The following is a 15,557-nucleotide window of genomic DNA, read 5'->3' on the forward strand; positions in this document are numbered from 1 at the left end:
CAGAAGAGAGGATTTCCATATCCTAATGAATCACTAATGATGGTTCTTAATCTGACTGTTGCTACGGTGATGGAGGAAGACACCCCGGTGGGCTTCTGCTCGCTCCAGCACTGAGCCGGGTGACAGGGGATTGCAGGAGGCTCCAGGTCTTTGTGTGCAGCATGAAGCAGGACTAACCCCCAGACTTACCCCTCCTCTGGCCGCCATGGGGGCCAGGACACCTTTGCTTTCTGTATGGGCTTGCAGCCTTTTGCCAAGACAGGGATTTTATTCCCAGGAGGCACTCCCCGGCCCATGGGATCTCAGCATTCCAAGCAACACGGGAAACCCGGGCCCCTGAAACAGGGCCATCGGAGAGACGGGTAAGCACTCAACACCCCTGCTGTTGGCCCTCAGACCCCCCACCCCCATGTCCAGACAGCAGCCCACCCTCACTGACCCTTCCCTTGGAAGTTCCCAGGCCTTCCCTTCCTCATCACCTCACGGGGTCCCACAGGCGGCCCCTCCCAAAGCCTTGGGCTCTAGATAAGTGGACAGGAGTGCAGCTGCCCTCCTTCTGTGCCCAGGATCTGCAGGGGGTGAGTCCACCACAGGAGTGAGATCTCTGCCCTGACAGCCCCACGCTCCCGCCCTCTGCCTCTTCGGGTGGGCTGCTCCTTTCAGCATCTACCCGGCCCCCTCTTCATTCCCATGGCTCCAGTCACTACTCCCTCACCTGGGCTGCCTGCCTGCTGTTCTAGGCCCCACTGAGCAAGCACCAATGGCAGCCCTTCCGTCCTGATCCCACTTAGTTCCCATCTGAAGTGACTGAGACCGAGGCCCTAAAGGAGGCCTTGAACGACCAGGTCTGGCCAGACAGAGGGCAGGAATGGCAAGGTGAGGCAATAAGGGCATGGAGTCACCCCCTCTTTTTCTCCTCAGGAGAGCAACCAGGAGGAAGTACTGGAAGGAAGGAAGGGAGATCGCTCGGTGAGCTGGCACGGGCAGGGTGTGTGCTGGGGGTGGGGGGTCACTAACAGCTCAATGACCGTGGGCCCCAAATAGGTGGGAGGGGGTGTGAAAGGGGGCCCTGAGGAGGGTGGTCACACCAGGCAAAGTCTGTACTCACTGTAGCTGTTGGGCCTTGGTTTGTTCCTTTTGGACCCTCCTATGGTCCCTTTGACCTAATTCCTATCAGGTGATACTGTAGGAGGACCCAGATTCCGGGGCTCTGTTCCCCGTTTGGTCCTGGGCCTCTCAGCCAGGCCTTCCCAGAGGGGATATGGTCTCAGCTGAGGACCACTAAGGAATTCCTTTCCATTGTCCAAATCCCCTGGTTGGTACCCCCAGCCTGGCTGGCACCCCCAAACTTGTCACCTACAGTCACCAGATAGGTTAGGCATCCTGGAGAGGAAGTATCTAGGACCTAATGTGTTCCTTACAAATGCAGGATCCCTGGGATGTATTTCTGGACCCAGGGTAAGGGCAGAACAGCTGTCTGGTGAAGGAGGGGCTCAGCCTTGGGTACACATCAGGCAGGATGATGGCATTCCCTCCCCAGCCCTGGCATGGCTGCTGAGAGTCCCTGGCACACGCGGAATCTACCTGTCCTTCCAGGGACCAGGCCAGAGAAATTGGGGGTGGGGGGTGCACCTGGGGCTCTACTTGCTCCATGGATTTGGGTCCTGGGTTTCTGGTGGAGTTCGTGGTGATGGAGTCCTAAGAGGAAAGCTTTGGATAGTCGTGGGCCTCAGGGGTGGCCCATGGCTGGGGTTCACCTTTTCCACACACAGCCTCAAACCAGATTGACTTTTTCACCAAAGAAAACCTCATGAAGAACAAGCAAGAGGTATGGGGGTATATCACCAACTTTCAGAGGCTCTTGGGAAAGAGAGGGAAGGAAGGGGTACAGTAGTGAACCCCCGAGGGATGACTCCACTGCATGACTCTAATGAGACTTGAAGACTTCAGCTCATTTGTCTTCTGCAGCAGGTGCATTCTGAGTGATGGAGCTGGTGAGTCTCCTTCCGGCCCTGCCCCTGTAGACTATCAAGACTGCAGGAGGCGTTGAGACCCCACACCCAACTCCTTGTTCAGCAGGCAAAACTGGGCCTCAATGCAGGGTCACACTGCAAGTTCATGGCAGAGCCAGGCCTGGAACCTGGGTCCCCTGCTCAACGCTCTTTGTGCTGCAGGCTAGGGAGCCAGCCTTGCTGTGTGCAGTCTAAGACTCCCTGGGAGTGAGTGATCCCTTGGGTATCACCTCGCCTTATGTGGCTAGATGCTCTGAGCTTGGTGTGACTATATCTGCAGCTGATGGCTGGCTGGCAGGGACTCCTGGCTTCCTAGTTTTCTGGGATGAACTCAGTTCTCAGAGTTGGAGCTTTTCCCACCCAATGCAGGGCCCCAACCCCCTCTGGCTCTTCCTGGTTGAAAGTCTCTGCCAGTGTCTCTTAAAAACTAATTCAAGATGGCACCAACAAGCGTGACACTTCACCCATGGTGGCCAGTTCCGTTTGGACCCATGGGGCTTGTTTGGACAATGAAGGTGAGGAACCAGGCAGCTTCAGGGTTAAAGGCTGAGTTATAGGGACAGATATCTGTAGGTTGGAATTGGAATTAATGGAATAGATGGTCCAGCCATATGGGGCAGCAGAGAGAAAGAACCTTGTCACTGTGTTTTTATTCTGGGCTTTGCCGTCACTCTGGGAATGTCTGTATCCTGAGGACAGTGCCCCGTCCCTAGCGTCTGTGCTTCTTTTTGTCTTTAGCTCATGGAATGTCCCCTCCATATGACCCGCCTGTTACTGGGACCTCGTCATCTTTTGAAATGATTCCACCTCTGAAGTGTTACTCTCTCTGTTCTGCAGTGATTCTCATCCTGAACCCAGCAGCCACTGTACCTCCTGTGCCTTCTGTCTCCTCACCTCCGCTATACCTTTGCACAGAGACCTTGGGCTCCTGCTCCTTTTTTTGTTTTGTGTTGTTTTAAAGATTTATTTAGTTATTTATGCATACAAGAACTGGGGTATAGGGCAGAGGTGCAGGGGGTGAGAGGATTCACCAGAGACAGGGCGGAGAGCAGAACAGGCAGACTGGCTGAAATACACTGCTGAGGGGAGCAGCAGTGGGCGAGACAGGAGAGGTCTGCTGCACCATTCGGGTCAGCCAGGGGAATGTCATGCTGCAGTGACTAGGAATAGCTTGATAGCACTGAGACTTGACCCCTGCACCACCAGGGAGGCCCCTCCTGCTCCTGTTCTCGCCTTGGATTATCCCTTGCTCCTTTCAGTGAGCCCTAAGGTCTGTTACATCAACTGCTCACCCACTGTTTGCCAGTAGCCCCTTGAGCCCCCCACACCAACACTAGGACATGGTAGCTGCCTGCCTTCTCTAGTCCTCGTTTGTAGAGCTGGACCTGGGGGTCTCTTCCCGAATTCACACTAGTCCCCATTCATGGATCGCAGCCTCCATGAGCCCCCAGCTGCCCTGCTGCCCAGGCTCCGCCAGCCCCACCTCAGCTATTGCAAGGGTCTCACAGACCCTCCACTTTTCTGCACTGCTCCTTCCTCATTTATTCCCAGAAACCAGCGGGACTCTCTCTGCAAAGAAAAGAAAACTTCTCAGGTGTTCTCTCTGCCCTGAGCTCCAAACTTACCTGCACCCATGCCATCCAAACCTCTGGCCCCCATCTTACTGAGATGGGTGTCCCTCTTCCAGCTCGCCGCTCCAGCAGGGTGCCCCTCCCATCCAAGCACCTCCCTCTGTTGCTGCTCCTCACTTTCTCCTCATTGTGCCCCCTCTTCTGGCTTCTCCCAGCATAACCCAGTTTAAAAACAAAACAAAAATAGGGCCTCCCTGGTGGCGCAGCTGTTAAGGGCTGGGTTGAGAAGCTGCCCGCAGCCTGATCCCTGACTGCCAGGCGAGGGCCCCTCATGGCGCGCAGACCTCTCCTGCCGCCCGCTGCTCCCCTCAGCAGTGTATTTCGTCAGTCTACCTGTTCTGTTCTCCGCCCTGGCTCTGGTGAATTCTCTCACCCTCCCGTGCTTCTGACTGTACCCAGTGCTTGCATAAATAAATAAACAAATCTTTAAAAAAAAAATGAACAACAACAAAAAACCCAAAAATACCTTTGTATTTTTACAAACTCCTGTCTCTCCTGCCCTCCCCAGTAAGCCTGTGGCCAGTGTTTCTCTCCTCCACTTCCTTATCTCCCGCTGAGTCCTTAATCCACAGCAACCTGGCTTCTGCCCACACTTCACCACCCTGCTTGCTCCCTGGGCTGCTGCAGCGATTCTCACCGTGAACTGAGCAGCACCTGTAGTTCCTAGTTTGCCTCTCAGTGGCATTTGACATTATGGAGCATGTTGTGCCTTTGAAGCGATTTTCCCTGCATTCTTTGGCCTCCCTCTCTCCCTCTTTTCCACCTACCATTCCGATAAGTATTTCTCAGTTTTCATCATGAGAGTTACTTCTTCTGTTCACCCTGGAAACACCGATGCGGGTCCTTGATTCTGTCCTGCTCTGTCTTCTCCCTACACTTGTTTCTGGAGATAGCCCTCATCATGGCCTCCACACCCATCTCTAAACTACTAGAGCTGCCCCTAGACCTTTCCCCTTTAGTTTTTCTTTTAAGTTCTTCTCAGTTTTTGCTTCATGTGTATTAGCGTTCTCTGGTCTTAGGCACATAAACATTTAAGGTGGTGATGTCCTTGCAAGAAGTTAATTCCTCATCAATATGAATTGTCCTTCTTTGTCTCTGCTGACCTTTCTTGTTTTGACATTCCATATTAATATAATCGCTCCTGCTTTCTGTTGATGTTTATGGGGCTTATCTTTTTTATAAGATTTATTTTATTTATTTATGCATATAAGAGCTGGGGTGCAGGCCAGAGATGCAAGGGATAAGAGGATTCACCAGAGACAGAGTGGGGAACAGAACAGGCAGACTGGCTGAAATACACTGCTGAGGGGAGCAGCAGGTGAGACAGGAGAGGTCTGCTGCGCCGTGTGGGTAGCTCCCTGACTAGGGATTGAACTCATGCTGCAGTGGCTGTGGATTGCTTCATAGTGCTGAGACTTAACCCCTTGAGCCACCAGGGAGGCCCTTTTTCCCCCACTCTTTTATTTTAACCTCTTTGACTTTATATTTAAAATCAAATCTATGCTTTTTAGAAAGCATATAATAATTGTTATTTTTATTCCATTTGAAAGATTTGACCTTTTCATTGGAGTGTAGACCATTTACATTTAATGCTGATATTGACACAGCTGAGTTTAAACCTACTCCTTTGCCACTAGCATCCTATTTGCCCACTTGTTCTTTGTTCCTTTTTTCTTCTGTTTTTCCTTTCTTTGAGATCGAGCATGTTTTATTATCCCACATTACCTCTATTCTTAACTTATTGATAGTAACTCTTTTGTTTGTTTCTGTTCATTTCTCTTAGTGCTTGCTGTAGGATTTACATCTTCACCTTGCCACAGTCCACCTTTTTTTTTTTAAAGATTTATTTATTTATTTATTTATTTATACAAGCACTGGGTACAGTCAGAAGCACGGGAGGGTGAGAGAATTCACCAGAGCCAGAGCGGGGAGCAGAGCAGGCAGAAGGACCGAAGTACACTGCTGAGGGGAGCAGTGGGCGGCAGGAGAGGTCTGCGCGCCATGTGGGACCCTCCTCCGGTGGCCGGGGAGCAGCCGGGGATTGAACTGGCGCTGCAGAGGCCACGGGCAGCTTCGCAAGCCAGCGCTCAACCGCTACCCCACTGGGGAGGCCCGCCACAGTCCACCTTAATGCTTTAATGTTACCCTCTTGGTGACTATCCTAAGAACCTTACAACAGCGCACTTTCTTCCCCCTTCTTGTCTTTTGAGCTATTGTTGTCATGCATTTTTTGCCTTTTAGCTATGATATAAACCTGATAATACATTGTTATTATTTTTGCTTTAGCCAATCTCTTTTTATAAAAACAACATCTTTATTAAGATATAATTCATATGCCATGCAATTTACCTATTTATAATTCAATGGGTTTTTAGTTGTATTAATCACTAGTATTTTAGAATATTTTCATGAATCCCCCCCAAAAAATACTCTTGTACTCATTAGCAGTTCTCCCCTTTCCTCTACCCATCCCAAGCCCTAGGAAACTGCTCATTTGTTTTCCGTCTTTATGAATTTGCCTGTTGTGGGCATTTCATGTGAATAGAATCACAGCACACTGTCTTTCATGACTGGCTTTGTTCCTTAGTCAGAACAGATGATGTTCTCAGGGTTCATCCACGTCGGGAGCATGTCTCTACTGCATCTCTTTCACCACCAAGTAATATTTCATTGTATGCCTGTACCATACTTTGCTCATCCATTCCTTGGATGATAGACCTTTGGGTTATTCCCAAATCTTTGGCTATTAAAGTGCTGCTGCTGTGAACATTTGTGGGCCCGTTTCCTTTCTCTTGGGTATGTAGCTAGGAGTAGAACCCCTGGGAAACTCTATGCTCAGTCTCCTGACTAACTGCCAGACTATTCCAAAGTGACTGTACCATTTCAAGTTTGCATAAGCCTGCAGTTTCTTCACAGCTTTGCCAGTATATATGTGTTATCTAGCAAGTGTGAAGGGCTATTTCTTTTTTCGTTTAAAGCTTTATTTATTTATGCATACAAGAACTGGGGTGTAGGCTAGAGGTGGGGGTAAGTGGGTGAGAGGATCCACCAGAGACAGAGTGGGGAGCAGAACAGGCAGATCTACTGAAATACACTGAGGGGAGCAGCAAGCGAGACAGGAGAGGTCGCTGAGCCATGAGGGTCTCCTCCCTGGCCAGCTGGGGATTGAGCTCATGCTGTGGTGGCTGACAATTGCTTGATAGCACTGTGTCTTTAACACCTGCACCACCACGGAGGCCCTGAAGGGATATTTCATTGGTTTTGACTTTTATTTCTCTGATGGCTGAAGTGACTAATGACTGAAGTGACTAAAGGCCATTTGTAAGTCTTTTTGATTTTTTGAAAAATTTCTATTGAAATCTTTTGTCCATTTTTAAAATGGGTCATTTGTCTTTTTGTTATTGAGTTATAAGCATTCTTTATGTTCCAGATACAAATACTTTATCAGATAATGACTTGATGAAATATCTTATCCTATTCTGTAGAGGCTGTATTTTCACTTTCTCCTTGTTATCCTTTGTAACATAAAAGTCTTAAAACCTTAAAGTTAATGAAGCCTAATTTATCTCTTTAGTCATTATTTGTGTTTTCGGTATCTAAAGAGCTCATTTGGCCTGCCTCCTGGAGCAGCGTCCTCTGAGGACTCTGCCTGATGTCCTGTTGGGTGTGGGGGGGGTGCTCTCCACTCCACCCTCATGGCCACAAGCTATCCCCAGACTTCTTTGAGTTTCTGGGTTGTTCTACCTACTCCTATCTGGTGATTCGCCCCCTCTGCTGTGTAGTTATCTTACATCCAGTCAAAAAAAGAGGGGGAGCCCTCTACAAAGAGGGCTTTCACTCTCCCTTTCTCTGCCCCATGCGTGCTCTTCTCACTGGTATTTTGTCCATCAAATTCTAGCTGTTTTGGTGTCGCTGAACTCTGAGCTCAGTGAGACCACAGGCTCCATTTGGTTTTTCCCTCCATAGATCATGGCTGTAATAGGGCAGTTATGGGGTTCATCTCACTTATAATTTCTTCCCTGAGGCATCATTGTTCTATGCTGTCCTTTGGCCCATGTCTGAGAGCTGTTGTTTTATATGTTTTACGTGGTTTTTAAATTTTAAGGCAGAAGTGAATACAATCCCTTTAAATATAGTTATTCCATGGTGACTGGAAACAGAAGTCTCTCCTTGGTTTTGGGCTCACAATTTTTTTAATTTAATTTAATTTGGGGGTTACATTTTTGTTCTTCCATATGTGCGCATGTTCACTCACCCTCCACCAAACCACCCATGCCAATACCCCATCTGTTAGGCTCACAAATTTAACTGCTTTCCCTACTTCCCCACTGGATATAACACAGACTCCTCAAATCTCAAACCTGAACCAATATCTACCCCCCCGACATTTTCCTCTATTACATCCCAATTTCATGAGGGTTATCCAGGCCCAGTTGTACAGAACACCGTGGCCTCTTTTTACCCACCACTGACATCTAATTTAAACCCTGTCAATTTCATATTCTCAGTTATTCTCAACTCTATACATCTCATTTTATCTCTCTGGTCACCAGATCTGGGTCGGCCCTCACCATTTTCCATCTAAATCGCTGCTGCAGCCTGCAAATTTCCTCTTTGCCTCCAGCCTTATCTTACTTCAATCCATCAGGTACCCTGAAGCTGGTGGTTTTTCCAAAGCACAGATGTGATCATATCGTCATAACATTTTTTTGCAATGTTGTGCATAAAGCCTGATGTTTAGTGGAGATAAAAGACTTTACTCTCTAGTTCCAGTAATGCTCCCCACCATCCTCTCATCTCCTGCCTTCCCCCACCATCTGTACCAGTCCCCAAACTTATGCATTCTCTTCCATTTCTGAGCTGCACCTGTTTCCTTCCATATCTTTGCCTGGTAAACGTCTCCAGAAGCCTACTCGGAAGTCCTCAGTCACACGCTGTGCTAAAACCTCTATCGTACATCTTAGTCAGCTTTAAAGATTGCTATAGCTAAGTCTGCTTCTGTACTGTGGCTTCTCTGTCTTGCTTGGCTCTGTAACCTTAGTGGAGGCCATGCCCCAGTGCATGCTCAGTAGAAACACACTGGATGAGTAAGAGCTGGATGTGGGACTTGGATGGCAGCAACAAGGAGACCCAAGGCCAGCTGTCTGCCCAGGGCCTGGGCATCCCCAGCACTGTCAGCCCTGGAGCAGGAAGGCTCAGTGCAGCACAGCTTCCCTTCCAGCACTAGCCAGCACCAGACTCGAGGGCCTCTGCTGTGTCCCTCCCTGCTTCTCAAGGACTAGACTTATGTTGGCCTTGGTGTGGTCGCGTTTATATCTGTTTCAGAGAGCCCTGCTCCTCCCTCCTGTCCCGCGAGAGCCTGACTGCAGGGAGGTCTCGGAGCTGGGCTTTCAGCTTCTCACCTCAGATGTCTCCTGCCAGTGGGTCAGAAATTGCCACAAGGAGGCTGATGTGTCATTGGAACTTCTTATCGAAAAGGGATCTTAGAATGGAGGTGATTACTTTGATGACTGGATGTCACCACACAATGTATCTGTTAGAAAAGGTCTCAATTGCCCATTCCTGGAAAATGATATACTTTATCATCATTCAATTACAAACCCCATAAAGGCAGAAGCCATATCTGGTTTTTCATTTTTTTGTCCCTTGTCTACAGTGCATACATACATGCGTACACAGTAAGTGCTGCATAGATACTTCTTGAATGGACAATAACAGCCAGAGCTAATTGAGAACTTAGAGTGTCCCACACATGGTTCTAAGTCATTTATACATATCAACTCATTGAATATTCATGACCTCTCTCTGATGAGAAGCTATTATCATTCTTTCTCTGCAGATGAAGAAACTGGGACAAGTGGTTCAGTAGATTGCCCAAGGTCGCATGGTCACAAAAGTAGTGAGACAAGCTTTCAAAGACTTGTGCCTTTAACCTTTATTGAATGAACAAATATTTTTATTTATAGTGTCTGCAAAAGGAACCTGTGTTAAAATTTCTACCCCTCTGCAAAAGGGGTATTTCTTAAGTCAACATAAGATTTAACATAATTTGGACTCTCCATAAGCAGTATCAATATGTTTTAATATCCATTAAATATCAGTTAAGATATATTAATGTAATTGCATATAAGTATACATAATGCTTATATATATAAATATGTAACTATAGTAATACAATAGCTGTATAGCTTTGTGATCCTATTGCATGCCAGATTTTGTATAAAAAGAGTTTGTATAAATTTGGTATTATATCTCCTTAAATAGTTGATATAATTGACTGGTGAAGCTCTCTGAACCTCAAGTTTACCTTCTTGGAAGAATTTTTACAATAAAATCAGATTTAAAATGTAAAATAAATAAATAAATAAAATGTCATCAGAGAATTTTGAAAAAAAAAAAATACATGCATTGTCTTATTCAATGTTCACAGTTCTGTGAAGTCAGTGATCGAATCCCCATGAGTCTCTCTGATGTAGGTTCAAAGAGGCTAAGCCCAGAGCTTATTACAGAGCAGGAGTTGAGCCCACATCTTCTAGTCTCCACGTTGTGCTCTTGTAGGCTTTAGTGCACTCTCTTTCCCGTGGTCTGGCCAAGGCAGGACCTCCCTTGGACTCCCCAAGCCCTGGCCCCTCCAGGAAGCTTCTGAACCCTCAAGGTGGTTCTACCCAAGAGGAACAGTTCCATGTCAGAGGCACATTCTCCCAGCCCCTGTCCAGAGGGAGAGCTTCCACAGCTCCGTGGTTTCCACAGTCCTGGTGTCTTAGACCTGGATCACCTTCAACTTGTTGGAGCCCATCCCCAACCACCTGACTCAGGGTCTCTGGGGTGGGGCCTAACAATCTGAATTTGTAAGTAGCTCTGTTGGTGATTCTAATGCCCAGACAGATTTGTGAATCTCTGGCCCAGGCTCAGAAAAGAGGAAGTGGTACTCCTTCAGGAAAAGAAGTGAAGGTCTCTTGCCCAGTCCCACTCACAACACCTTTTACAAGTATGGAGTCATCATGTGGCGTGAACATATATTGTAAAATAGCTTTAAAATTGTCTGCAGAATATATGTTGACTGTACATTTGAAGTCCATAAAACAATGTAAGGGGAAAAAATAAGATTACCTCTAATCCAAACATCCAAAGATAAATCCTATCAACATTTTGATTTATTTTTGTTTTTTACCTTTTTTTTGAAAGTATATGTAATATACATGATGCACAAATTTTAAACACAGCTTCTAATGAATTTTCACAGCTAACCACAACAAAGTCAAAACCAAGTAAAAGATCCTTGCCCAGCACCCTAGAAGCCCCCTTTGAGACACTCTGGTTATCCTGACTCCTAATATCATAACTTTGCCTGTGTTTCTGAACATTTATGCAAGTGGGACAAATTGCCATCTCCTCTCTGAGTCTGACTGACTGCTCAATATGCTGTGTGCAAGACCCATCTGACAGGCCTGTAGTGATCGATATTGTTGCTGTATTTAGTTGTGTGACTATAGCATACTTTGTTCTACCGTTGATGCACATTTGGAAAGTTTAAAGCATTTGACAGTCACAAACAGTGCTACTGTGGACACTCTCATAGGTCTCTTGCTGCACACACTTCTGTGGCCTCTGTACCTGGAATGGATTTGCTGAGTTTTCTATTCAGCTCTGGTGGATACTGCCAAAATGGTTCTGCCGGTACACAGTCACCATCAATACAGGAGTTCTGGTGGCCCCACATCCTCACTAGAACTTGTCCTTTTCCATCTTTGTAACTTAGGCTTTCCACTGAGTGTACAGTATGGTGTGGTGGTTTTGCTTTCCTCTCCCTGCTGAATAGTGAAGTTGAGCTGCATTTTTTTCATTCATATCTTCTTAATCTTTTATGTATGTGCCAAAAAGAATGAGTGAGATCGAAATGCTGTTACCATAAAGCAACAACAAATGGGTAAAGTATTGTTACTTTTCCCATCACTGAAGACCGTTATCTTAAAAACAAGTTTTGTTGAACTGTAAGACTTAAAATATGTGCTCTGCTCTGGTGTTAGCTCTTTCTTCCTATGCTTTTCCCAGTGACTTAATTTTTCATGTTTCACCAACAACATTTATCTTTTGAGGAAGCATTTTTATGTGATTTTCACTAATGTTCTCCAAAGAAATGCCATTGTGACAAAGGACAAGCTTCAACTGAGAGTGAGGAAGGAAGCATTGGGTAGAGGGTTCCCAGAATTAGTTCCTATGGTTGTTCCACTGAGAGCAGTGGGGAGCTTTGCAGAGCAGAGTATAGAGTACATGGCAACAATAAGGTTGGTTTGGTTTGTGCTGTGTTGCTACTGTAGATAATTGTTAATTGAAAAAAAGATTTAAATTCTCCCTTTGTGTGTTTGTATGTGTCCTTTTAGCAAAGTTGCATAGGTTGTTTTAACATCTAACTTTTTCATGTAACGCATATGCCTGTATCATTATATATTATTAGACAAATGTTCTAATGATTATATAACAGTTTTTAAATATTTATGCATACAAGAACTGGGGTACAGGCCAGAGGTATGGAGTTGGGGGGTGAGAGGATTCACCAGAGACAGAATGGGAAACAGAACAGGTGGATCTACTGAAATACACTGCTGAGGGGAGCAGTGGGCAAGACAGGAGAGGTCTGCTGTGCCATGTGGGTCACCTCCCTGGCCGGAGATCGTACTCCTACTGCAGTGGCTGAGGATAACTTCATAGTGCTGCATCTTAAACCCTTGCACCACCAAGGAGGCCCGATAGTTATTTTTATGGACTTATTGAAATGTATTTAACCATCTTCTTATTTTGATTATTCGAATACTTTCTAAATTCTCAGTAATGAATATCTTTGTGCATAAATCTCCATGCTTACCTGGTTGCTTTCTCATAATAACTTTAGAGAAATTAAATTAATGGTTCCAGCAATCTATGAACTGTCTCCTTCCTTACTTTGCATTTACTCAAATTACAGTGTCTTTTGCCACATAAAAGAGTGTTGTTTTTAACCTAATAAAATCTGGCCTCTGGACTGAGGAATGTGATTAGAAAAACCCCTCAACACTCTACTCATGATTAGGAAAATATGCTCTCACATTTCTATGTGCAGTTTTGTTGTTGTTTTACAATAAATTTTTCATCTATCTTTTGTTTTGAGGTGAGATAGAGGTATAGCTTCTTCCCCACTTTCCAAATGACCTCTTAACCATACTAAACAGTGCAGTATTTCTTCAGTGTTTTGCAATGCCATCTTTACCATAAACCAGTAGAGTCCTTCTGCAGACATGGGTTTATTTCCACACTGCAATGGTCTGTTTGGTCATTGTCAGGCCAGAATCACTATTTTGATATTTCAGATACATTTGGTAGCTGATATGACCATTGCTTCCTTATTCTCTTGCTTTTACAAAATTTTCTTGGCTTATCTCGGAAAACTAGCTAATTTTTTCAGATGAATTTTGGAATAAATATATCCAGTTTAAAAAAATCCTGCTGCACTTGTCACTAGAATGACATCAAATGCATAATCTCATTTGCCAGAATTTCAATACCATACAGGAACAGAGGCTGTATCTTCTTTTTTAAAGGATGTTTGTTTAGGTAGGCTTGTTGTTTGTCTTATTATAGTCTCAGGATGTTTTCATGTATGTCTGAGACGTTGCTTGAGAAGTTTTCTTACCATGTTATTTTTTCCATTGCTTTTGTGAATAGACTCTCTTGTTATATATTTAGCTAAATGTTTCTGATATGAAGAAAAATTATTTAGAGTTGGTATCTCAGAGCCAAAATCTCACTTCGCTGAGCCCCCCAGAATACTGAGGCCAGAGAATGAGGTTTCACCCCAGGATACAAGGGAGTCATGGCCAAACTGAGTCTGGAGTCCGGGCCCAGATGCCTGGCCTCTGTCCCCTGGACTCCCCAAACTAAACATAATGGAGAAATTGTAACTTTTCAATCAAGGACACCAACTGCAGTTGCCATGGAAACCTGAAGGTGGTTTTCTGCGTGATCCAGGCTGTAAAGTCCAAAGAGAAAAAGCTACATTAGGGTGGGGCTGGTCTAGGGTGGTGTGTGTGCACGGCCGTGTGTGTGTGGTGGGGGGATACTAGGGGGAGAAAGAGGAAGAGATGGTATGGTAGCATTTTCTAAAGAGGGAGGTCCCCATCTCAGCACCATCCTCTAAGGCCTGGATTATTGCTGAGAGGTGCTCTAAGAGGGGGTGTTCTTAAAGTGAGCTGGAAGTGTTCTTGGCGGAAGAGCTGGCATCTGCCCATCATGGGCCCCTAAGCCCAGCTGGCATCTGCTGGACACTGTTTCCTCCTCTCTCCACCCAGGTGGCACAGACACTGGGGTTATGGGAATAAATGCAAACCCCTCATCCCAGGACTTACCTCTGCTGCTGTTGGACTGGGGCCATGGACAGTGTAGGAATCAGGAGACCCCACCTTCAGGTGGGGCTAAGTGTTGGGACAGCCAAGGTCAGGGTATATCTCAGTACAGCTTCAGTGTGGCCAGAGAAAGGGATAGCCCTGGTGTCCTACGAGCATCTGTGACATATGTAGCTGGGAACCCACACTTCCCTAGTCCTCTTCCTGCCAGGTCCTCCCCCAGGATCCTGTGCCTCTTGCTTTCGATCTGTCCTCTTGAGCCCAGAAAAGCCTGAGCTAAGCACTGGCTGCAGTCTGCGCATGGTCCACAGGACCCCCACTTCCACCCCCAGGCCTGCTCTTGCCAATATGGGAGGGCCTTTGGAAGCAATTGGGGCATCTTGCTTTGGGGTGCTAGGGAGAGCAGTTGGGCTGCAGGAGACCTCTGTGGTGCCTGAGGTTAGGTCTGAAGGAAGCAAGGGTGATTAGTCACGTGCCTGTCCCATCCCTCCCCTGTCCTGTGTCATCCCAGCTGTGACTCAGGCCAGGGCTGGATGTCCAGGGAAGGGAGCTGTACCTCAGAGAAGCTCACCTCACCTTTCCCACCTCATACTGCCAGGATCCCCCTCAATGCTCCTTGATCCAGAGGGTGGGCTTTGAGGACTAGAGGTGGGGTGTCTTTTGTCTTGGAACATGGGGGTGATATGAAAATGCCTTGAGAGTGAGTTCTGTGGATGCAGGTGGCAAGTGTGAAAGCCTGTGATGTGCAAGTGCTGAGAGAAGCAGGTGGGTGACGGTCTACTCACATGGACAGCATGTGCAGAGGGGAAGTCTGAGCAGTATGTCAGGAGGGATGGGTGTGGTGGGTAGGATAGCAAGATGTGTGAGATGCCTTGAGGGGGCTAGTGGGCACTGGTGAGTATGAATGTGAGAAGCATGTGAAGGCGTCTGTGTACATATGCCTGTGTATTTGCGGCCTGGTGGATTGGGCATATGGATATGGAATGTATATGAGATAGAGTTGGAGACAAAATATGTGGCGTGTCTGTGGGAATGTATGGAAACAGTCGTTTATCTATGTGTGATAGAGGACGCGCTGGCATGTTTTTGCATGTGGTGAGATTTGAGAGGGTACAGACTGTGTGGGTGCAAAACACGTGGATGGTGTGTGAAAAGCAATGTGTGTGTGTTAGGATGATGGAAATGGATTAGCATGTGAGTGTACAGTGTATGTGGAGAAGAAATAGGCCTTGGCAGGCATGATTTTTCTGCTCCAAGTTGAGGCTCTTGAGACTGAATAGGGGAGACAAGCACCCACAACATGGTCTCCAGAGGGTTAGGAGAGGGACTGACCCCTCTCCTGGGCTGATGGGTTATGGCGGGTAGTGTTCAGTTCTTTAGGGGTACCTCCTGGAGCAGCTCTGTTGGTTCACAGAAACCAGTTGCAGAAGAGGGAAAATTTCTGTAAGCTAGGTGTTAAATATAGTCTTAAGAATTAAAGTATATATAAAGTTCAACCTAAAAAAATTACCTTAAAAACAGAGGTGATAAATGCTCAA

The 15,557-nt window shown here is 46.4% G+C and overlaps 1 protein-coding gene across 1 annotated transcript in view; it reads left to right on the forward strand.

Annotated features, from left to right (window-relative positions):
• Nucleotides 1-205: 205 nt before the first annotated feature.
• The window catches only part of TUB (TUB bipartite transcription factor), a gene marked incomplete at its 5' end in the record, with an annotated part of 57,289 nt that continues 41,937 nt past the window's right edge, over nt 206-15,557 (forward strand). Inside the window, 3 exon segments of the mRNA XM_084236971.1 lie at nt 206-238; nt 241-362; nt 922-969. Coding sequence (XP_084093097.1) covers nt 206-238; nt 241-362; nt 922-969 — 203 coding nt within the window.

This window comes from Talpa europaea, assembly GCF_964194135.1.
Source record: "Talpa europaea genome assembly, chromosome: 1".
NCBI lineage: Eukaryota > Metazoa > Chordata > Mammalia > Eulipotyphla > Talpidae > Talpa > Talpa europaea.